Raw genomic sequence first — 23,921 nt, 5'->3', positions numbered from 1 at the left:
CGGGGCTTAAAGCATGACTGTCCAGTCGTGCTGCAGAATATGTTGTAATGACAGAGGAAATAACCAATCAAGTTGCAACTCGGCCGAGCCGGAGGTGGGGAGCTGTCGTCACGTTCTTATTGGTCAGGAGAAGGGGCGGGAAATGGTAACATTAACCAATCAAGTGCTTTCATGCAGATATAGAGGCGGGGAGTGTTGCAATGGGCCATTCACGGTCTCTATTTTGATGGCAGGGGCGGAGCCTGGCACAGTCAGCCAATAGGGACGAGCTTTGCGGGTATGACCGGGGTGGGGAGCAGGTGCCGCTAGGTGGCGCCAGCGCCTGCCTGTCGCATCCGGTTTGACTCGCGGCCGCTTCCGTCGCGCTGCCGGAAGTGGCGCCGCGCCGCGGCCCCGTAGCCGGGAACGGGCCCAGGCCCAGGCCCAGGCCCGGCCCCGCCATGGAGACCTGGATGCGCTTCAGCGCCCAGAGCCAGGCCAAGGAGCGGCTCTTCAGGTGCGGGCTGTAGTGCCGACTCACCCCGGGGCCTCCACGCCCCCCGCGGGGCGCGGCGGTCACGGCGGGCCCCTCCACCCCCCCTCACGCCGTGGGTCTCTTGCAGGGCCGCGCAGTACGCCTGTGCGCTGGCGGGGGACACGCTGCGGAGGAACGGGGCGAGCGCCGGGGTCCTGGCCAGCGTCCGGCAGCTGGAGGCTCACCTCAGCCTGGGCCGCAAGCGTGAGTGGGGGCCGGGGGGGAGCGGGGAGCGGGGCCCGCCGTGCCCTCCCCCTCCCCCCGGTGACCGTGTCCGTCTGTCCCGCAGTGCTGCGCCTGGGCAGCTCGGCCGAGGCGCTGGAGGCAGCGAAACGGGCCATCCACCTGTCAGACATGGTGCTGCGGTTCTGCGTCACCCTCAGCCACCTGAACAGGGCCATGTACTTCGCCTGCGACAATGTCCTCTGGGCCGGGAAGGCGGGGCTGGTCCCCAGCGTGGACCAGGAGAAATGGAGCCAGAGGTCCTTCAGGTGAGGGCTGGCAGCTGCCGGTGGGCCGCTCCACCGAGGAGAGCGGGGTTCCGCGGGTCCACTGCCCTGCGGGGGCTGGAGGGGGAGCGCTGGCCTGGGTGGGGGGCAACGGGGTGGGCTGGGCTGGATGGGGGGCAGTGGGCTGGATGGGGTGGCAAAGGGATGGGCTGGGCTGGGGGGTGGGGCTGGGCGGGGCTGGATGGGGGGCAATGGGCTGGACTAGTTGGTGCTGGGCTGGATTGGGGGTGTTGGGGTGGGCTGGGCTGGGCTGGATTGGGGGTGTTGGGGTGGGCTGGGCTGGGCTGGATTGGGGGTGTTGGGGTGGGCTGGGCTGGGCTGGATGGGGGTATTGGGGTGGGCTGGGCTGGATGGGGGTATTGGGGTGGGCTGGGCTGGGCTGGATGGGGGGTGCTGAGCCAGGCTGGGTTGGCCTGAGTTGGGGGTGCTGGGCTGAGCTGGGGGCACTGAGCGGCCGAGTGCTGCATGCAGGGGCTTCTCTCCTCGTGCCCTGCCGATGACAGAGCGCGGCGTTGCGGGAGCTGCTGGGTGCTTGGCCCTGCTCATCCCCTCGGCCGTCGGTGGAAAGTGGACTTTTTCTTCCCGCAGGCGTTTTATTTTTGTGGCTGGAGGCTCCCAGCGTCACAGACCACAGCCCCCGGCACTGTTTGGCCACACGCTCTGCTCTCCCCCCATTCCTCACCCCTGTTTTCCAGGTATTATCTCTTCGCCCTCGTCGTGAACCTGAGCCGGGACGTCTACGAGATCCAGATCCTGATGGAGCGCGAGGCGGGTGGGAAACGAGCGAAAGGCAGCGAGAACGGGCGCCAGCTCCGGGCTGACAACGGGCTGCAGCAGCTGGGGCTGAGGCTGCAGATCCAGCTCCGGCTTCTGATCCACGTCCTGCGGAACAACCCTCCTCTGCTGCTGGACGTGGTGAAAAACGCCTGCGACCTTTTTATCCCCCTGGACAAGCTGGGGCTGTACAAAACCAACCCGGGTTTTGTGGGGTTGTGTGGCCTCACCTCCTCCATCCTCTCCATCCTCACCATCCTTCATCCCTGGCTCAAACTGAAGCCTTAGCTGCCGTCAGAGCTTGCCTCTGTGCTCAAAGCCAGCGTAGGCAGATATTTGGGGACCCCGGGGGGGGTTTCCCCTGAGGCTGGGCTGTGACTAATGCTGACTGTCTCGGTCGCGTTGTGTGCAGCTGCGTGTTCACGGCACGCCTGGATGCTTTAACCAAACAGGCTGTGGAGGAGGGTGGAGGGACTTTGGCGTCGGAGCCGGCGGCGCTCAGTGGACCTTGCTTTGGTTCTCCCTGTTGACTGTGGGGCCTGGCCAGCTGTTTTAGGGGTTTAACGTCTCCCCTCTTTCTTTGGGGGGGTCTCCTAACGCGGAGCCGCCCACAAGAGAAACACCTGGGGCCAGGGAAGGCGGCCTGGGTCGCTGGGAGCAGGGTTAAGCCGCAGGGTGGGGTGAGTAGCGCTGGCTGGGTGTATCCAACACCTGTTTCGACACTTTATTTTCCTTTTAAGAACTCTGAATGCAGGCAGAGGGGGAGTTGAAAGGACTTTGGTCGTGGATGAGGCGTCTCCAGCCGAGCGTTTCGAGGTGAACTCGGGTGAGTCCCGCTCTGCCGACTGGCCATGGGTTGGAGGGGACGGTGGCAGCGTGCTTCCCCGTAGGAGAGCATTCCCTCGCCGGCACCTTCCCCGCGATCCCGGTGGGAAGCAGCGCCTGTAGCAAGTCATGCCGAGCCCTGGGGTCACTCCCGGCCCTTCCCCGTGGATTTCTCTGTGCCTGAGAACAGAAAGGGACTTGGGCAGCCCGAGCGCCTCCCGGCTGCTGCGAGTGCATCTGCCGCCCTCCCCCTGCCCGGAGGGAGGTTTGTTTCTCAGATGTCCTTTTGAGTGGCTTTTTGTGGGATAAATCGGGGAGGGGACAGCTCCATGCTGTGATTCCTTGCATCAGTTGTTCCCACCTGCTTTTCCCTCGGAGCTGGTGCTGTCACCTCACTGCACTTTCCCATTTTCCTTGGGTTCTGTGACACCAGATGACGGGCAGTGGGCTTAGCCCGGCTCTGGAGCGTGTTTTACTTGACCACAGGCTGAAGGATACATTCGGGGCCGGTGTTTATTAATATCCAGAGGTGGGATTGCCCTGAGAGGGCGATACGGAGGGAAGGAGTGACCCTGTGTGTTTTTAAAACCCACTGCTGGGGTTTTTCTTGAGCTCCAGCAGCTCTGTGCACAAAGCTTGGGCTGCACACGCTTCCAGGTACGTCTGCAGCAGCAGAGGCTTGTCCCTGCGCTGGGAAACCTCGCTCCGGAGCGCTGCCTCGGGTTTGTTAGTCCAGCCCCGGCTCCAGGACCCCCCCGGTGCTTTTTCATTCTGCATTTCCTGATTTTTTTTGTGGGTTTGGGGGTGACACGGGCGGAGAGAGGCTGAGTCACCGTGGAAGGGTGGATGCGGGGGTGCCTGGAGCCGCGGTGAGAGGCAAGAGGGAGTTTCGTTGGACTGAATAATGCAGGAGGTGGCGGCGGGACTGGGGTGTCACGGCTGCAAACTGGGAAGGCACAGGGCGAGGAATTCAGATCCCGGCATTCAGATGGTGAAAGGAGCCCCCCAGTTCCCCCCCCTCCCCCGGCTCACGGTGAAGGGCTCAAGCAGAATCTCAGCTTGGACTCGGAGACTTTGGACTCTTGGGGGAGAAGGTAAATCGGTTACAGGAGCGGAAGGCGGCCGGCCCTGGCGCGTCGGTGGCCTCGGCGTGCGGTTAACACGACGCTTGTACCCCGGGAGAGCGATGCCTGAGGCTGGGAGGGTGCAGGGGAGGGCTGCGCGTGGCTCCCGCTCCTGCCTCGCCTGTAAATACCGTTGTAAATAGGTGCCTGTGCCAAGCACGGTCCCGCGGCGCTTCGCAGAGCTCGTTATTAAAGCCCGGCTGCTGAGCCGCCGCCGTTTTCCTCCGTCTTCCTGATCGCGGTGGGATGAGCACGCAGCCCAGTGCGGCCAGTCTGGCTCGGGATGGGGAGCTGGACTCGCTCCCAGCGTGTGTTTCCCAACATCCCAGGCAGTGAGTAACGGGGACACCCCGGGGGCTCATGTCCTGGCCCCCCTCCCTGCTATTTAGGGTCTGTGGCATTGCTGGGGGCACCCCACTGCGCCGGCCTCCTGCCCCCAGCCCTTTTTGGAACAAACCGGGGGTGTGGGGGCTTTTCTGCCCCCCCGGCAGGACTCTGGGTCTTGCTCTGGCGTTGTCCCGGGAGCAGCAGCCGGAGCTGGCCCTTCTCCCCCTGCGTTGCCCACCAGGACTCGGTGTCTCCACGGCTGGGGGGGGGGTGCGGAGCCCACCGTGCTGGGTGTGCGCGGTGGGGGGCAGCTCACCCTCTGTGCCCCTTTCGGCAGCGCCCAGCACCGGGGCGGTGGGCTCCGCTGGGATCTGGCCCGTGGTGGGGGACGGTGGTGGCGACAGCATCCCAGCCACCGGCTCCGGCAGCTGCTTCTGTGGGGCTGGGGGCTTCCCCCCGGCATTGGGGGGCTCCTCCAGCTTCTACCGAGCCGTAAATTCCCCTTAAAAAAGGGAAAATCCTGCTTAATTGGGTGCGATCTTCGTTAACCGGTACCTATGGCTGGGGCTGGCGGGTGGGCCTGGGGGTCCGGGGGGCCTCACGGTTCTGCCCCGCAGCAGGACACCGAGCTCTGGGGCTCGGCGAGTTTCTGCGTTGCAGGTTACTGCAAAGCGATTAAAAATCATTCAATTAACGTACGTTAGGTCTGGCTTCGTATGTGTACGTCGATATTTCATATTTAGATTACATCGCTATTACCGTTTAATTACCGTCGTTTAATTTTCTTAGTTTATTCCCTTTTCCTTTTTATTTCATTTTCATCATTTAATTGCCATCATTTAATTTTGAGTTTATTCCCTTTTCCTTTTTATTTCATTTTCATCATTTAATTGCCATCATTTAATTTTGAGTTTATTCCCTTTTCCTTTTTATTTCATTTTCATCATTTAATTGCCATCATTTAACTTTCTGAGTTTATTCCCTTTTCCTACTGATGTCATTTTCCAAGCCTGTTCCATTTTCCGATTTATTCGTCCTTCGTTTTCATCCTTCATTTAATCTCCGCATCAAAGAGGAAAGCGGAGGGGTTGGGGATGATTTTGAAAAGGGACTGGGGCGCACTGGTATTCCCCCCCAATTTGGGTGGGAATCTTGAAATTTTTCTGGGATTCCCAGTCCGCGTCCGCCGGCGCCTTCAGGAATTGGTTTTGCCGGAGCTCGGATTTTCCCTGCGCCGTGTGTCCCGCAGCACCTTGGGGTGGGGGGGGAGGGGGGGTTGTTCCATCCCATTTCACACCCATCCCACATGTCCCATTTTCCTTTGGAAGAGTCTGCCCCCCGGCCCCCCCCCCCCCCCCAAGGCTCCTCTGGGATTTTGTTGGAGCGATTTTATTTTTTTACGGTAATTTTATACCGAACGCAGAGCGCGGAGAGTGCGGCGTCATCTTTAATAACAACAAAATCCCGTTTTTCCAAGGATTTCTTGGGCTGTGGGCTATAAAGAGAATAGGAATCGTACCTTGGGGGGGGCGGGGACTGGGTTTGAGCTACTAATTCCAACTAATTAGCATAATTAATTACTGAACTAATTACAACTACATCTGGTTGATGGCCGGAGCCAGACGCCAGCCTGCTGCCGCCACGTGCTTTCCCAGGTGAGAGGAACTCCCGAACTGACACCAGTCCCAGCAAACCTTCATCAATGTTTAATTGCCGTTAATTAGCCGGGACTCATCCTGCCAGGCAGGAGGGGCTGGGGACACACACACACACACACACAGCTGGAAAATGCTGATTTCGAGCATTTTTCTGCCCATTTTTCTACATCTTTGTACTTCCACGCGCCCTTTGACAGGGAAACCTGCCTGTGGGGCGGGTGGGCGTCTTCGTTAGCTGCTAATTGGGGAGGGGGCTCGGGGCTGGGCCCCCGTGGGTGCTTGGCTTGGTGTCAGGGCTGGACACATCCATGGTGGGGGCTTGTGCCGGGAGAGACTGGGAGCACTGGGAAGGGCTGGATTGGGGGGCACTGGGGTGGACTGGGAGGGCCTGGATTGGGGGGCACTGGGGTGGACTGGGAGGGCTGGGTTGGGGGGCACTGGGAGGGCTGGATTGGGGGGCACTGGGGTGGACTGGGAGGGCTGGATTTGGGCTGCTGGGGTGGACTGAGACGGCCTGGATTGGAGGCGCTGGGGTGGACTGGGAGGGCTGGGTTGGGGTGTTAGGATGGACTGGGAGGGCTGGATTGGGGGCATTGGGATGGGCTGGGAGGGCTGGTTTGGGGTGTTAGGATGGACTGGGAGGGCTGAACTGGGGGCACAGGGAGGGCTGGATTGGGGGCGCTGGGATGGACTGGGAGGGCTGGGTTGGGGTGTTAGGATGGACTGGGGGCACAGGGAGGGCTGGATTGGGGGCGCTGGGATGGACTGGGAGGGCTGGGTTGGGGTGTTAGGATGGACTGGGAGGGCTGGACTGGGGGCACAGGGAGGGCTGGATTGGGGGCACTGGGATGGACTGGGAGGGCTGGGTTGGGGTGTTAGGATGGACTGGTGATACTGAACTAGAGTGGGGGGCTGGTGACACTGGGCTGGATGGGGGCTACTGGGCTGAATTGGTGGTACTGAGCTGAATTGGGGGTGCTGGGTTGATCTGGGGGGGGCGGACTGGGAGCACTGGGCTGAGCTGGTTGTACTAACTGGGATGGGCTGGATTCGGGGCCGCTGGGAGGCTTGGACTGGGGGCACTGGGGTGGACTGGGAGGGCTGGATTGGGGGCACAGGGTGGGCTGGATTGGGGGGCACTGGGGTGGACTGGGAGGGCTGGGTTGGGGGGCACTGGGGTGGACGGGGAGGGCTGGGTTGGGGCTGCTGGGGTGGACTGGGATGGCCTGGATTGGAGGTGCTGGGGTGGACTGGGAGGGCTGGGTTGGGGGCACAGGGTGGGCTGGATTGGGGGGCACTGGGGTGGACTGGGAGGGCTGGGGTGGGGGGCACTGGGGTGGACGGGGAGGGCTGGGTTGGGGCTGCTGGGGTGGACTGGGATGGCCTGGATTGGAGGTGCTGGGGTGGACTGGGAGGGCTGGGTTGGGGGCGCTGGGATGGACTGGGAGGGCTGGGTTGGGTTGGGGTGTTAGGGTGGGCTGGATCGGGGGCGTTGGGGTGGACTGGGAGGGCTGGATTGGGGGCACAGGGGGTTGCTGGGATGGGCTGGGAGGGCTGGCCTGGGACTGCTGGACTGGGGGCGCTGAGCCAAACTGGAGGTGCTGGGGCTGAGCTGGGGGGACTGAGCTGGACTAGGGGAGCTGGGCTGGGGGGTCCCAAGCTCCAGCCCCCCCATCCCGCCCCACCGAGGGCTGCCCCCCTGGGTGCTGAGCGGGCTCGGGGGGGCTCTGGGGTGCCGGTGGCGGCCGGACTGGGCTGGGCTGGCGGCGGGAATGAGGAAGACTTTGGTACTGGGAGGGTTCTGGGGGGTGGGACGGGGGACGCCCACGCCTCAGTTTCCCCACGTGGGCCCTGGCAGCGGCGCCGTGGGGGGCAACACACCCACGACACCCATTTTTGGGCCAATTCCAGGTATTTTTCCTTTTTCACGGAAGCGGGGGGGTGGGGGGTGATTTTTAAGACGAGGCGAAGTGGCCCGGGGGGGGGGGGGGCTGTGGGTGGCCCGGGGGGGGCTGTGGGTGGCCCAGGGGGGGCTGTACCCCCTCCAGCTTTGCCGCCTGGCCGGGACAAATCCCCAACTGTTTTTCTTTTCCAGTTTCCTGTTTTTTTGTTGTTTTTTGGCTTTTTTTTTCCTTCCTGCCCCCCCCACCCCCCGAATGAAAACACTCGCGCTCACACACACCCATGTCGGTGTGTCGCTGCAGCTTGCCTCGCTGCAAAAAAAAAAAAAAAAAAAAGTGGATTTTTCCTTTTTAAAAATATTTTCTTTATCCGGGTTGGAAAATAAAACCCACCTTAAAAATCAGCAGCAAAGCAAAGGGGGGGGGCTGAGCCTGGGGGACCCCAGCCCCCCTCCCCCCCCCGCCCCGGTTCAAGGAGGAGGGGGTTGCATTGGGTGCTGGTGCTGGGTTGGGCCCTCGGCCGGTGGGATCTGCTGTCCCAAATCCCACGGGATCTGGTCTGTAAGTCCCCAGGTGGTTGGTCCCTGGGCTGCCCACCCCGAGCTGGTGTAGGAGATCCCTGGGACTTGATCCCTGATCCCTAACCTGCCCCGGGGTCCAATTCCCTGGGATGCAGTTCCCGGTCCCCACAGGGTACGGTCCCTGATTCCCCCTGGGATCCACTCCTGTATTCCCTCACCCTGCCCTCAATCCATTTCTTGATCCCTGCGGTGCAGTCTCAGATCCCTGGGATTTGGTCCCTGATCCCCCTAGAATCCAGTTCCCAGCCCCTCTGGGATCTGATCATCAACCTCCCAGGACCAGTCCCTGATCCCCTGTGGATCCCATCCCCAGCCCCCCTCAGATTTTGTCCTCTATCCCTCTGGATCCGTTCCCCTTGGAATCCAGTCCCTGATCCCCTGTGGATCCCATCCCCAGCCCCCCTCAGATTTTGTCCTCTATCCCCCTGGATCCGTTCCCCTTGGAATCCAGTCCCTGATCCCCTTGGAATCCAATCCCCCCCAGGATACAGCTCCTGATCCCCTGGGGATCTAATCCCCAAACCCCCAGAATCCAATCCCACCCCCCACACCCCCCCAGGGATCAATCCAATCCCCGATCCCTGGTGATCCAGCCCCTCTCTGGGATCCAGTCGTGAGCCCCCAAGGGAGGAATCACCTCTACCCATCGGGTCGATCCCGAGGGATCGGGGTGCCCCCGCTGACCCCCCCTCTCCGGCCGCAGGTGGGATGCCCGGGTGTGCCGTGCCGGATGCCGGCGGCGGTTTGGTGCTGGGCGCTGCTGGTGCTGGCGGGGGTGGCAGCGCCGTGGCCGTGCCGCATCGACGCCGCCAACCGGACGGGGCTGTGCCGGGGGCAGGACCTGGCGCTGGTGCCCCCCGGCCTCCCCGCGGCCCTGCGCCACCTCGACCTCTCCTACAACCGCCTGCGGGAGGTGGCGGCGGGCGCCTTCGCCGGCCTGACCCAGCTGCGGCACCTGGACTTGGCCTACAACAACATCTCCCGCATCGCGCCCGACGCCTTCCTCTCCAACCTCCTCCTGGAGCACCTCCGGCTCTTCAACAACTCCCTCGGCTCCATCCCGGCGCCGGCGTTGCGCCCGTTGGCCAACCTGCGCTGGCTGGACATGTCCAACAACCCCTACCGCAGCGCCGCGCTGGACGGCGCCTTCGGGGGGCTGCGGGCGCTGCGGGAGCTGTCGCTGGGGGGGCCGCTGCTGCAGGACATCTCCCGGGGGGACTTCGCCGTCTTGAAGGACACGGCGCTGCGCAAGTTCGCCATCAAGTCGGCCTCCGGCCTGCGGCGCTACGAGGCCGGGGCCTTCTCATGGCTCAACACCACGGAGCTGTGGTGCGACGTGGCCCTGGACGGCAGCGCGGCGGCTCTGCCCGTGATGCTGCGGGACCTGCGGGGCAAACCCCTCGACTACCTGCGCTTCCGTAACCTCTTCGAGTTCACCTACTACACCGGCGACGCCGACCCCTTCGCCGGCTTGGCCGAGCTGCAGATCACCAAGTTGGTCTTCTACCGGGGCAAGTTCAGCGAGAACCTCCTCCGCTTGGCCCTGCTCAACGTCCAACGCTCCCGCATCTGTGAATTGGCGCTGGTGGCCATCGACTTCGCCCGCTCGCCGTGGCAGAACGGCTCCAGCGCGGGGGCGACCGCCCCACGGCTCAACCGCCTTGTGCTGCAGGACATCAGCAACCCCGATATCCTGCGTTTCGACTGGACCTTCACCTGGCTGAGCGGTGTGGCTGCCCTCTCCATCATCAACGTCAACTTCAACTACGTCCCCTGCGACGTGTGGGGGGAGTTGCGTAATGTGAAGACCTTGGACATCTCCGGCAACCGCCTGAGAGACAGTTACATCTACAACCAGCTCTGCCACTACCAGGGAGTCATGCCCAAGCTGGAAAACTTCATTTTGGCTTCCAACCAGCTCCTCAGCCTGGCTGTGGTGGCCACCTTGACCCGGACCTGGCCCCGGCTCACCCGCCTTGACGCCAGCCACAACAGCTTGGGCAGCCTGCAGGAGACGTGCCAATGGAGTCCCACCTTGCGCTGGCTGGCCCTCCACCACAACCAGGTGACGGTGGACACCTTCAGGTGCCTGCCCACCACCCTCGAGTACCTGGACCTCTCCTACTCGCAACTCGACCGCTTGGACATGGACTACTTCAGCCAAAGCCCCCGGCTGCGGGAGCTGCGCTTGAGTGGCAACAAGATCAAGTTCATCCCCTCTGAGTGGAGGTGCCTCCGGCTGGAGGTGCTGGCAATTGACGGCAACTCCTTCGGCATCATCAACCGCGGCTCCTTCGTCAACATGCCACGGCTCGTTAGCCTGGCGGCCGGCAACAACCCCTACCACTGCACCTGTGACCTCTACCTCTTCCTGGAGGAGACGCGGCGATGGGGGCGACCCACCTTGGCTGACTGGCCCCACAACTGGACCTGCTACCACCCCGAGCCTCTGCTGGACACGGCCGTGGCCACCTACACCCCACGGCCCCTAGAATGCAACGTGCCGGCGCTGGTGACGGTGGCGGTGGCCAGCACGGCGGTGGTGGTGGTGGTGTGCGCCGTGCTCTGCTGGAAGCTGGACGCCGGTTGGTACCTACGAGCCACGTACCGCTTGGTGCGCGCCAGGTACGGCAAGCGGCCGGCGGGCACGGCGCGGCGATGCTCCTACCACGCCTTCATCTCCTACAGCCGCGCTGACGCCGGTTGGGTTCGCCAGGAGCTTCTGCAGCGGTTGGAGAACATCGTGCCACCCTACCGGCTCTGTATCCACGAGCGGGACTTCACGCCGGGTCGCTGGATCATCGAGAACATCGTGGAGAACATCGAGAGGAGCGCCAAGGTCATCTTCATCCTCTCCCGTAGCTTCGTCGACAGCGAGTGGTGCAACTACGAGCTCTACTTCGCCCACCAGCGCGCCGTGGGGCTGGGCAGCGAGGACGTCATCTTGGTGGTCCTGGAGCCCATGGAGGCGCGGGGGCTGCCCCGACGCTTCGCCCGCCTCCGCGCGCTCTTGGCCACCAGGACCTACCTGGAGTGGCCCCGCGAGCCCCAGCGGCGACCCTTCTTCTGGCTCCAGCTCCGCGGGCTCCTGGGCAGCCCCGGGGGGCTCGAGCCCGCTGCCGGTGAGGAGGTGGCCGTGGGGGCCACCACGTAGCGGTGGCACTGGGCCCACCTGTCCCGCAGGTGGCTTTGGGGTGCTGCTGGGGGTCCCCACGCAGGGGTAGCTCAAGGGGTGGGGGTTGGCGTGGAGGGGGGGTCCTCTCCGTGGTCCCCCCTGTCTTCTCCAAGGGACGGGAGGTGGGACGGTGCCCAGGAGGTGGCAGTGTCACCCGGAGGACGTGGCCACCCGTGGGCCATGCTGGCAGCGGGGGGGGGGGGGGGGGGGGGGGGGGTGGGGGGGCAGGCGGGGACCCCCCCATCCCCCCTCCCTGCACCCTCAGCCGGGGGTCCCGGTCCCAGCCCCGTCCGTGGGGTTCAGCCCTTCTCGGGAGGCCACCACGGGCCGCGCTTCCCCACTTTGCCAGGAAAATGGGACCCCCCCCCTTCAGCACCACCCCCCACCCCCCAAGTGCCCCCCACCCCCCTCCTTCCCCCTCCTCTTATTATTTTTTTTCCCTGTTTTTCTCTAATTTTTCTCCCATTTTTCCCTTTTCCCCCTAACTACGTCCCGCCGAAGGAAAAAAAAAAAAAACCAAAAAAAAAAAAAAAACCAAAACCCAAAAAAACCACCGGGGCTGTTTATTTTTAGCAGCCAATTGAAGATGAAGGAGCAGGAAAAAAAAATATTAAAAAAAAAAAAAAAAAAGGAAAAAAAAAAAAAATCTCCGGTAGGCAGACAGAGTAACCTTTGAGCCGCTGGCGGGGCCGGGGGGACGATGGCGAGTGGGGGGGGGCTGGGGGCTTCTCCCCCCTCTGCTCCTGCTCCCAGGTACCGTCACCCCAACATCCGGGGGGGTGGGACAAAAGGGGGGGTGGGCTTTTTTTGGGGGGGGTGAAAAGAGGGGTTTTTGGGGGCAGTTGGGGATGCTGGAGGGGGGCGGCTGTGCGTGGGTGCCCCCCCCCCCAGCGGGTTGGGGGGGGGATGGGGGGGTTTTGGTTGTCACCCCCCATTCCCGGGGGGGTGGTGGTGGCTTTTTTTCTGATGGAGGGGGGACCCCAAACCTCCCCTGGGGGGGGGCTGGGGCCGGCGTGGAAGGGAGCCGAACCCTGCCAAGAGGAACTTAAAAACAAAACCCCAACAGTTTGGTGGAAAATCTTAATAATTTGGGGGAAAAAAGGCAAAAATGGGGGGGTTTCCCACTGGCCCCAAGGAGGGGAGCTGGGAGCTGCCCGCCCCCCCCCCCCCCCCCCCCCCCATTGCCGTCCCATCGGGGTGCCTCTGCCGTGCCCGGCCGGTGGGGAAACTGAGGCAGGGGTGGCCTTGGTGCCCCCCCCCCCCCCCCCCCAGCCCTGCGCACCCATGTGGGTGCTCAGAGGCACCCGCAGCCCCCCTAGGATGGACCCCCCGGCTGGTCCTGTCCTGCCCGGGGCCTCTTGGGGTGCTGGGTGCTGGGTTTGGGGTGCTGTACAGGGGGCGCGGGGTGCTGGGTGGCGGGTTTAGGGTGCTGTGGGGCGCTGGGTGCTGTGGGGTGCTGGGTTTGGGGTGCTGGGTGCTGTGTTCGGGCTGCTGCGCACCGTCTGCAGGGTGCTACAACCACACACAGGGTGCTCAGCACCCCAGCACTCAGGACCTTCTCCCCCCCCAGGACAGGGGATCCCATCCCCGCGCCCCCCCCCCCCCCCCCCCCATTTCTCTCAGTCTCCCCCCAGGTGGGACCCTGAGCACCCATGGGTGCTGTGCCCACCCAGCCCCCCCCCCCCCAACGCTGCTGGGGGGTGTGTGGGGCATCATGGGGTCACACACCCCCCCGGGGGTCACATCCAGCCTGGGGGGACCCCTTCCCTCCCTCCCCCCCCGGGTGGGTGCCCCTAGCAGCACCCACCAGCCCAGCTCGGGGTGGGGTGGGGGGGCGGCCCCGTGCCCATGGAGGGGTGTGGGGCGCCGGGGGGTCGTGGGTGCCCCCCCCTCAGGCTGCCCCCCCAGGGCTGTGCGTGGGGTTCAACGTGGACGTGCGGCGCCCGCGGCTGTTCCATGGGCCGGTGGGAGCCCAGTTTGGCTACCGGGTGCTGCAGTGGGCAAGCGACGGGGAGGGGTGGTGAGTGACCCGGGGGGGGCACCGGGACCCCCAGCACCTCCGGGGGGTGGGGGTGGGGGGGAAACAATGGGGGGGGCACACTGAGGGGGGGTGTGTGGGGAAACTGAGGCAGGGAGGGGGGGCTGAGGGGGGGGGGGACACTGGGGGGGGGGGACGTGACTGGGTTTGGGGGGGATGGGGGGGGCTGAGGGGGGGGGAGGGGCAGAGGTGGGGGGGAGTGGAGCCCCCCCCCAGTGGTTTCTGGGGTCAGAAATGGGGGTTTAAGGCTCATCATGGGGTTGTGCTTGGGGGGGAGGGGGAGGGTCCCACGGGGGGAGGATGAGGGGTCCTGGGGGGGGTGTGAGGGTCCTGGGGGGGGAGGGGGGTGTTCCCGGGGGGCAGGGGGGAGGGTTCCAGGGGGCAGGGGGGGGGGTCTCGGGGGGGAGTGGGGACGGTCCCGGGGGGAGAGGGTTTGAGGGTTCCAAAGAGGGGGGGCTGAGGGTCCCGGGGGGGGGGTGTGGGGGTCCCGGGGGGAGGGTCCCGGAGGGTATGTGGGGGGTCCCGGGGGGGGTGTGAGGGTCCCGGGGGGGGTCCCGGGGGGGCTGGCCAGGCAGTGGGGGCTGGTGGCAGCGCGGTGCCGTGGTGCTGGTGCCACGCTGGCAGGGGGGGGGCCAGGGTCTGGCACTGAGCCCCCAGTGGGGTGGGGGGCTGCCCCCAGTGCCCCCCCCCGGGTCCCCTCACGCCGCCGCGTCCCCCCCAGGCTGCTGGTGGGGGGCCCCGTGGGACGGTGACCGCCAGGGTGACATCTACAAGTGCCGCGTGGGACCCCCCAACGCCTCCTGCACCAAAGCCAACCTCGGTAGCGCCACAGCCCGCCCCCCGCCTTGACCTTTGACCTCCCTGGCTTCGCCCCGGGGGGGGGTCACCCCCTGCTGACCCCCCCATCTCTCTGTCCCCATCCCCCCCGCCCCCCCCCCAAGGGTCCGCAGCCCCCTGGCTCGCCCCGCAGCCCGGCCGCGCCGTGCACCTCGGCATGACCCTGCTGGACGCCGGGGACGGCCTCGTGGTGAGCGGGACCCCCGGGGGAGCGGGGGCACGGGGGGGGGAGGGGGAGGGGGCGTCTGCCAGCCCCTGTGTGTCCCCCCCAGGCCTGCGCCCCGCTCTGGTCCCAGGCGTGTGGCACCTCCGTCTTCAGCACCGGCCTCTGCGCACGGCTGGACGGCGACCTGCGCCCCGTGGGGACCATCGCGCCCACGGCACAGCGTGAGTGGGGCGGCCGCCGGCGGTGCCGTACCGGTGTCGTACTGGTGCCATACCAGTGCCACACTGGTGCCGTGCTAGTGCCATACCGGTGCTACACTGGTACCACACTGGTGCCACACTGGTGTCATACTGGTGTCATACCGGTGCTATACCAGTGCCGTGCTGGTGCCACACTGGTGTCATACTGGTGTCATACCGGTGCTATACCAGTGCCATGCTGGTGCCGTGCTGGTGCCACACTGGTGTCATACTGGTGTCATACCGGTGCTATACCAGTGCCATGCTGGTGCCACACTGGTGTCATACTGGTGTCATACCGGTGCTATACCAGTGCCATGCTGGTGCCGTGCTGGTGCCACACTGGTGTCATACTGGTGCCATACCAGTGCCACACTAGTGCCGTGCTGGTGCCATGCTGGTGTCATACTGGTGCTATACCAGTGCTGTGCTGGTGTCACACCGGTGCCACACTGGTGCCGCGCTGGTGCCACACTGGTGCCATACTGGTGCCGTGCTGGTGTCACACCGGTGCTGCACTGGTGCCACACTGGTGCCACACTGGTGCCATACTGGTGCCGTGCTGGTGTCACACCAGTGCTGCACTGGTGCCACACTGGTGCCATACTGGTGTCACACCAGTGCCACACTGGTGCTGTGCCTTGGCCCCACCAGTGCTGTGCTGGCAGCACACTGGTGCCATGCTGGTCCCACACCAGTGCTGTGCTGCTGCTTCACCAGTGCCATGCTGGTGCCGTGCTGGTGCCACACTGGTGCCATGCTGGTGCCACACTGGTTCCATGCTGGTGCCACACCAGTGCAGCGCTGGTGCCAGCCGTGTCCCCCCTGCAGGCTGCTCCACCTACATGGACATCGTCATCGTCCTGGACGGCTCCAACAGCATCTACCCCTGGTCCGAGGTGCAGAACTTCCTCAGCAACGTCCTCAGCAAGTTCTTCATCGGGCCGGGGCAGATCCAGGTGACGTGGGACCGCCGGGGGGGGTGGATGTCCCCAGGGTGGTGCTGGGGTCCCCAGGGTGACGCCGTGCCCAGGGCAAGGTCATGGGGTGATGCCATCTGCAGGGCCCTGCCATTGTCCCCAGGGTGATGGTGGTGTCCCCGTGGCAATGCCACCCCCGGGGTGACCCCCCTTGTCCCCAAGGCGATGACCTCCTGCCCAGGGTGCCCCCCTGGGTGATGCCATCATCCCTGGGGTACCCCCCCTTGTCCCCAGGGTGATGCCATCCTCCCCGGGGTGCCCCCTGGGACAATGCCATCATCCCTGGGCTGCTCCCACTTGTCCCCAAGGGTGATGCCACCATCCCCGGGGTGACCCCCCTTGTCCCCAGGGCGATGCCCTCATCCCCTGGGGTGCCCCCCAGGACAATGCCATCATCCCTGGGGTGATGCTGCTGTCCCCAGGGTGATGCCCTCCTGCCCGGGGTGCCCCCCCAGGTGACGCCAGCCGGGGGCGGTGGTGGGGAGGGGGCTGACCCCCGCCCCACGGCAGGTGGGGGTGCTGCAGTACGGGGAGCGGGCTGTGCACGAGTGGGACCTGGGCCGGTACCGGACGGCGCAGGAGGTGGTGGAGGCGGCCAAGAACATCAGCCGGCAGGAGGGGAGGGAGACGCGCACGGCCTTCGCCATCCACCGGGCATGGTGCGTGCGGGGTCAAGGGCGGGTCAAGGGCAGGGGCTGGGATGGGGAGGGGGCCGAGAGCGGGGTTGGGATTGGGATTGGGTCAGGATTGGGGCTGGGACGATGGTGGAGATCTGGATTGGGGTTGGGATCAAGGTCAGGGTCAAGACTGGGATCAAGGATGGGGTGAGGATCAGGGTCAAGGTCAAGGTTTGTATAAGGATCGGGAGCGGGATCAGGATCGGGAGCGGGATCAGGATGGGGGTCAGGGTCAAGGTTGGGATTGAGGTGAGGATCAGGGTCAAGATCAAGATTGGGATTGGGAGCAGGGTCAGGGTCGGGATTGGGTTTGGGATTAGGATCAGGATCAGGGTCAGGGTTGGAACTGGGATCAGGATCAGCGTTGGGATTAGGAGCGGGGTCAAGTTTGGGATTGAGGTCAGGGTCAAGATTGTGATCAGGATCAGGGTCGGGATTGAGGTGAGGATCAGGGTCAAGATCAAGATTGGGGTTGGGATTGGGAGCAGAGTCAGGGTCGGGATTGGGGTTGGGATCAGTTTTGGGATCAGGATCTGGTCAGGGTTGAGATTGGGGTCAGGATCCGGGTCACGGTTGGGATTGGGGTCAGGGTCAGGATCAGGGTTGGGATTGGGGTCAGGATCTGGGTCAGGGTTGGGATTGGGATCAGGATCAGGACTGGGATCAGCCTCACGCCGCCCCTCTGGCAGCACGGAAGCCTTCAGCCCCGAGCGGGGCGGGCGGGCAGATGCCACCCGGCTGATGATCGTGGTGACGGACGGCGAGTCCCACGATGGTGAGGAGCTGCCCGAGGCGCTGGCGGAGTGCGAGAAGCGCAACGTCACTCGCTACGCCATCGCGGTGAGCGCCCCGCCACCCGTGCCTCACCTTCCCCATTCCCTGCTCTGTGCCGTGCCGGGCTGGGGAACCATCCCGGCTGTGCTGGGGGCAGGATCTGACCCTCAGACGATGCTGGGCCCCCTCTCCCCAGGTGCTGGGGCACTACCTCCGTCGGCAGCAGGACCCCGAGGATTTCATCCGTGAGATCAAGTACATCGCCAGCGACCCGGACGAGAAGTATTTCTTCAACGTCAGCGACGAGGCCGCCCTCAACGACATCGTGGACGCGTTGGGTGACCGCATCTTCAGCCTGGAAGGTGCCGTGGGGCTGGGGCCGGGGCTGGACCCCGGGAAGGGCCGCAGGGAAAACAGCTGGAGCCACATCTGGAGGAATCCCATCTGCTTCCCCCTCCCCAGGCACCCACGGCTACAACGAGAGCTCCTTCCAGCTGGAGATGTCCCAGATCGGCTTCTCCATCCACCTCCTGGAGGTGAGGCTGCGGGATGGGCAGGATGCGGCCCGGGGGCGGGGGGGGCTTTGCAGAAGTGGAAAATAATCCTCAGCCCGTGGAGGGGTGGTGTCCCGGGCTGGGCTGGTGACATTCTGGGGGGGTTTGGGGACAATGAGGCACCGCCAGTCACGCGGTGTCCTCGAGGCGGGTGACACGTGCCTCCCGCCGAGCTCCCATCCCGATCCGTTCCGCGCCAGGACGGGATCCTCTTCGGCACGGTGGGAGCCTACGACTGGGATGGGGCGGTGCTGGAGGAGAGCTGGCGCGGCCGCATCATCCCGCCCCGGCAGGCCCTGGAGAAGGAATTCCCGCTGGAGCTGAAGAATCACGCGGCTTATTTGGGTATGGAGGGATGTCCTGGAGATTTGGGAGGAACTGGGATGCTCCGTGTCCTGGAGATTTGGGAGGAACTGGGATGCTCCGTGTCCTGGAGATTTGGGAGGAACTGGGATGCCCCATGTCCTGGAGATTTGGGAGGAACTGGGATGCTCCGTGTCCTGGAGATTTGGGAGGAACTGGGATGCCCCGTGTCCTGGAGATTTGGGATGAACCAGGGATGCCCCATGTCCTGGAGATTTGGGATGAACTGGGCGTGCTCCATGTCCTGGAGATTTGGGATGAACAGGGATGCTCTGTGTCCTGGTGATTTAGAACAAACTGGGGATGCTCCATGTCCTGGAGATGTGTGGCAAATGGAATATCATTGGCAACTGAGGGATGCTCGGTACCTAGGGATGCTCAGTGCCCTGGGCTGCTCAGCGCCCCAGGGATGCTGGACAAACTGGGGATGCTTGGTACCCTGAGGATGCTCAGTGTTCTGGAGATGCTGGACAAACCAGGGATGCTCAGGGATGCAGGGCAAACAGGGGATGCTCAGTGCCCTGGGGATGCTGGGCAAACTGAGGATGCTCAGGGATACAGGGTACAGCAGGGATGCTCAGTGCCCTGGGGATGCTGAGCAAACGGAGGATGCTCAGGGATACAGGGTACAGCAGGGATGCTCAGTGCCCTGGGGATGCTCAGTGCCCTGGGGATACAGGGCACAGCAGGGATGCTCAGTGTCCTGGGGACGCTCAGTGCCCTGGGGATACAGGGTACAGCAGGGATGCTCAGTGTCCTGAGGATGCTCAGTGCCCTGGGGATACAGGGCACAGCAGGGATTCTCAGTGTCCTGGGGATGCAGGGCAAACGGGTGTTGCTCAGGGATGCAGGGCACAACAGGGACACTCAGTGCCCTGGGGACACAGGGTGACCAAGGACTGGCACCGCTGGCACCAGGGATTTTCCCTGCCGTTGATCCCGGGCTCTCCCACCCCAGGTTACGCTGTCTCCTCGCTGCGGCTGCCCGGTGGGCAGCACCTGTATGTGGCCGGAGCCCCTCGCTTCCAGCACAAGGGCAAGGTCATCCTCTTCCAGATGGCCACCACAGGCGCCCTGACTGTGGCCCAGGCACTGATGGGGGAGCAGGTAGGGCCTGCTGGGGGCGGGGCTGGGAGGCCATGGGAGGGGGCTGCCGGCAGCCCCCAGCCTCACACAGCTCTGCTGTGACCCACAGATCGGCTCCTACTTCGGCAGCGAGGTGTGCGCCCTGGACGTGGACGGTGACGGTGTCACCGACGTGCTGCTGGTGGCAGCTCCCATGTACCTGGGTGCCCAGAACAGGGAGACGGGGCGGGTGTACCTCTACAGCGTGGGGCAGGTGAGGGGCTGGGGGGGTGGGATGCACCGGGGGGCTGGGGTGGGATGTGGTGGGTCAGGGGACACCACAGCGTGGGGGGGAATGGGGTGGGATTGGGGTGGTGTGGCTGGGGTGGGGGGGACAAAGCAGGGTCTGGGAGATGCAGCGGGGCCAGGAGGGGGACACAGCCCAGGGGACCCCCTTGTGCTCCCCTCCCCCACCTCCCGAGGCTCAGGTAGGGAGCACACGGGGTGGCATCCAGCACTGTGGGGTACCAAGGGCTGCCCTGCGCCCCCCCAGCGGCTCCTGGCCCCCGCCGGCACCCTGCACACCGACAAGAAGCCGCAGGACTCCCGGTTCGGCTACGCGTTGGCCGCCGTGCCGGACCTCAACCACGATGGCTTCAATGACGTGGTGGTGGGGGCTCCGCTGGAGGACGGGCACCGTGGGGCCATCTACATCTACCACGGCGCCCCAGGCACCCTCCTGCCCCATTACAAGCAGGTGAGATGGGACTGGGGGGGGCTGGGGGGCTGGCTGCCACCCGGGGAGCTCCGTTGGGTTGAGCACAACCTTATACGAGACAGCAGCGAAGCCACCGCTCGCCCTGCTCTCGCCTCCGCAGCGCATCGAGGGGGCGGCGCTGGGGGCGACCCTCAGTTATTTCGGGCGCAGCGTGGACGGGCAGCTGGACCTGGATGGGGACGGGCTGGTGGACCTGGCCGTGGGGGCACAGGGGGTGGCCGTGCTGCTGCGGTGAGTCCTGGGGATGGGGACAGGCGGAGGGGGACAGCTCGGGGCCACCGCGTGCCACTTGGCTCAGCCCCGCCTGGCGGGATGCTCTCGGGATTCTGGACCCCCTTGTGCCTCAGTTTCCCCTTGCAATGAGGAGGAGACCCTGGGGGTGGGGCAGGGATGGGTGTCACGGTCGCCATGGGCATCCTGGTGGGATTCAGGGGACACAATGTGTGTGTCCCCCAGGGGTGTGACGCTGTCCCCTTGCTTCCAGTTCCCGCCAGATTGTCCAGGTCAACACGTCGCTGATGGTGGAGCCACCAGCCATCAACGTCATCCAGAAGAACTGCCGGCGCAGCGGCACCAGCGCCGTCTGCCTCCGGGCCAGGGTCTGCTTCCGCGCCGGGACCCGAGCCCGGGGCCAGCGGGACAGGGACATCGGTGAGTGCTGGGGGACCGGGGGGACACCTGGCCCTGGAGCACCCTGGGGTGGCCCTGCAGCATCCCGGTGTGTCTCCAGAGCATCCCCACAGTGTTTCCAGGGTGTCACTGGAGAAGCCATGTACTGGTCCTGGAGTATCCCTGGGGTGTCCCCTGGATGTCCCTGGAGCATCCCTAGAGCATCTCTGGGGTGTCCCCTAAATGTCCCTGGAGCATCCCTGGAGCTTCCCTGGGGTGTCCCCTGGATGTCCCTAGAGCATCCCTAGAGCATCCCTGGGGTGTCCCCTAAATGTCCTTGGAGCATCCCTATGCCACACCTGGAGCATCCCTGGGGTGTCCCCTGGATGTCCCTGGAGCACCCATATGCCACCCCCGGAGCCTCCCTGGGCGCCCCCCACCCCGCGGGTGGCCCGGGTGCTGACACCCCGTCCTCGTCCCCAGCTCTCCGGTACAACGTGTCCCTGGAGGAGCGGGCAGCGGGTGCTCGCGCCGCCTTCGACTCGGGCGCCCGGCGGCTGCTCCAGCGGCGCCTGGAGCTCTCTCTGGGGCGGCAGAGCTGCCTCCGCTTCCCCTTCCACGTCCTGGTGAGCCACGGTGGGACCCCTCCCTGGGACACGGGGGGGCTTTTCCCACCCCCCAGCAGCGCTGGAGGCTGATGGGGACCCCTCCCCCCCCAGGACACCACAGACTATCTGCGCCCCCTCAGCATCACGGTGAGGTTGGCCATGGCTGAAGCCACGGGGCCGGTGCTGGATGAGATGTCCCCCACCACCGTCCGGAAACTGGTGGGTGCTGGAGGGGGGGTGGCAGCTCCAACCCCCGCCCCCCCCAGTGCTCTCAGCACCAGGATCACACCCGGCTCCTTCCAGATCCCCTTCTTCAAGGACTGTGGGGAGGACGATGAGTGTGTCACGGACCTGGTGCTCAGGGCCACCATGAACATCGCGGGCTCCAGGTATGGGGTGTCCCCAGGGTGTCCCCAGAGCTGAGCTGTGTGCTGGGAGCCCCCAGGACCGTAACCCCCGCCCCCCCCGGTGCTGCAGGCAGAGCCCCCACGTCCTGCGCAAGGGCAGGAGGAAGGTGCTGGTCGAGGTGCTGCTGGAGAACAAGAAGGAGAACGCCTACAACGCCAGCCTGCTCCTCCGCTTCTCCAGCAACCTCCACTTCTCCAGCCTCGTGCTCCAGGTACGGCGCCATCGGGGGGTCCCCCAGACCTGTGCGGACCCCCCCAAACCATACTGGTCCTTCCAGCCCTGTATCGACCCACCAGCCCATCCCCAGGACAAAGAGTGGGGTCTCTCCAGGCTTGAGTAGACCCTCCAGCCCCCCCTTATCACTAACCCATCCCTGGTGGGACAAGGGGGGGGGGCATCGGGGCCCCATGTGAGTCCCCCAACCCATCCCAGGTGGGGGTCCGTGGGCCCCCATGAGCCACCCACCTCCCGTGGGTGATGTCCCCCCTCTCCCCAGGACACCAGCCCGGTGAAGCTGGAGTGCACAGCGCTGGCTGGTCACCGCCGGCTCTGCAGCGTTGGCTACCCCGTCTTCCGTGCACTGGCCAAGGTAGGGGAGTGGGACCCCCCTGGGACCCCCCTGGTCACCCACCCCACCGCTGACAGCCCCACTTGCCCTCAGGTCTCCTTCACCCTGGAGCTGGAGTTCAGCTGCTCCCTCCTCCTCGGCCAAGCCGAGGTCGCCCTCCAGGCCAGCAGGTAGGGGCGAGGCAGGGGGCTGCACGCCATGGGGGGCTGCAGAGGGGTGGCGGGGGTCTCGGGGTCCTCCTGAGCTCCCCACAGCCGCCTCCCCCCCCTGCAGTGACAGCACCGAGGTGACACCGGAGGACAATGTGGTCCAGCTTTCCGTCCCCATCCTCTACGAGCCCGACCTCTTCCTCTCCAGGTAGGACTGGGGGGAGCGGGGCAAAGATTGGGGGGGGGCTTCAGGGGGCTGGGGGGCGGAGGTGGGGCAGGATCCGACCCCCCTCCCATCCCGCAGTGATGCCAACCTGCACCGCTATGAGGTTCACCCGCTCGGCACCTTCCCCCACGGCCCCGGCCCCGAATTCAAGACCACGGTGAAGGTGAGGAGATACGGGGGGGCAGGGGTCCTGGCGGGGGGTGCGGGGTGGGGGGGGGGGCTGGTCCTGGCTCACCCCGCTCTCCCTCCAGGTGCAGAATTTTGGGTGCTACCCCGTCCGAAACGTCACCCTCCGCATGGCCCTGCCAGCCCTGGGCTACCGCCGTGCCACCTTCCTCTCCGTCACGCGTGTCCTGGCCGACAACGTGAGTCCCTCGCCCTCACTGGGGGCTCTGGGGGGGTCCCTGCGCTCCCCCCCAGTGCTGAACCCAGCTCCTCTTCCCCCCCCCCCCCAGGCTACCTGCGTGCTGCAGACCCCCCCCGAGGAGCCGCGGCAGCGGGGCACGGTGGTCCCTGTGCACCCTGAGGACCTCCTGCACGTGGACAGGCTGGTGAGCATCGCCGTGACACCCCCCGAGCTGGGGTTGGGGGGGGGGGGGGGGGCTGGGGGGGTCCCCACAGTGTCACCCCATGGTTTTACCCCCGTAGGACTGCGGCAATGCCTGGTGCCAGGAGCTGAGCTGCCGGCTGGGGCGGCTGGATCGCGGCGGGGAGGTCTCCATCCACGTCCTCCGCACCATCCACAACGACTTCTTCCGTGGGGTGAGGAGGGGAGGGGGCGCTGGGGAAGGGTGACATCCCCCCCCCCCCGCCACGCTCCAGCCAGGGGCAGAACAGGGCTTGAAGCCCCCCCTTTCCCCCTCCCCAGGCTAAATTCAGTAGCGTGAAGGTCGTCAGCACAGCCTGGCTGGGGGTCCCAGGGAGCAGCGTGCTGGTGCTGGAGGAGGGGGCACATCGGAGGGAGGTAGGAGCCCCCCCCGACCCCTCCCCCATTGTGGGGTCACCCCCATCCCTGCTTGCTTCCCAGAGACTCCCGTCTTTTATGGTTCTTTTTTCCCTGCAGACGGTGCTTGAAATCATCCAGGGGAAGCGGGTGCCCATCTCCCTCTGGATCCTGGTGGGCAGCATCCTGGGGGGGCTGCTCCTCCTGGCGCTGATCATCTTCTGCCTGTGGAAGGTGAGAGTGGGGCTGGGCTCAGCTCTGGGGGAGGGGGACAACAGCGGGGGACGGGGGGGGGCTCTGCGTGCCGTCCACATGCCCCCCTCCATCCTCTCCCTCTTGCCCCAGCTGGGCTTCTTCACCCGCAAGAAGCTCCCCAAGGAGGAGGAGGAGGAGGAGGAGGAGGAGCAGTGAGGGCAGGCGGTGGCCCCTCGAGCCCAGCACCGTCAGGAAGGGACGTGTCCCTTCCCCACCCTTGGGGACAGCCAGGGGCTCGGGACTCTGCCACCCGCCTGCCTCAGCTCCATCCTTGCGGAGGGCGATGCCTCCGCGGG

General features: G+C 65.3%; 2 protein-coding genes across 2 annotated transcripts; both read left to right on the top strand.

Annotated features, from left to right (window-relative positions):
• The first annotated feature begins 335 nt into the window (after positions 1-335).
• Positions 336-4,771, top strand: PEX11B (peroxisomal biogenesis factor 11 beta). Its single transcript, XM_080368484.1, has 4 exons — positions 336-496; positions 603-718; positions 804-1,005; positions 1,719-4,771. The coding sequence occupies exons 1-4, from the start codon at positions 441-443 to the stop codon at positions 2,083-2,085; spliced, it is 741 nt and encodes a 246-aa protein (XP_080224610.1). The 5' UTR covers positions 336-440; the 3' UTR covers positions 2,086-4,771.
• A 2,901-nt stretch (positions 4,772-7,672) lies between these two features.
• Positions 7,673-23,921, top strand: ITGA10 (integrin subunit alpha 10). Its single transcript, XM_080368878.1, is given in 32 exon segments — positions 7,673-11,335; positions 12,049-12,141; positions 13,297-13,408; positions 14,148-14,157; positions 14,159-14,246; positions 14,368-14,453; positions 14,536-14,650; positions 15,500-15,627; positions 16,159-16,307; positions 17,015-17,165; positions 17,296-17,461; positions 17,562-17,635; positions 17,854-17,998; positions 18,975-19,123; positions 19,212-19,355; positions 19,635-19,838; positions 19,960-20,090; positions 20,344-20,510; positions 20,952-21,094; positions 21,188-21,295; positions 21,380-21,465; positions 21,554-21,695; positions 21,981-22,073; positions 22,146-22,222; positions 22,326-22,409; positions 22,506-22,590; positions 22,679-22,792; positions 22,883-22,978; positions 23,076-23,189; positions 23,296-23,391; positions 23,491-23,604; positions 23,716-23,921. Coding segments are annotated over 32 exon segments (5,922 nt in total). The 5' UTR covers positions 7,673-8,943; the 3' UTR covers positions 23,782-23,921.

This window comes from Falco punctatus (genome assembly GCF_963210335.1).
Source record: "Falco punctatus genome assembly, chromosome: 18".
Taxonomy (NCBI): Eukaryota; Metazoa; Chordata; class Aves; order Falconiformes; family Falconidae; genus Falco; species Falco punctatus.
Note: the sequence above shows the minus strand (reverse complement) of the source record. Positions and strands in the feature narration are given on the sequence as shown.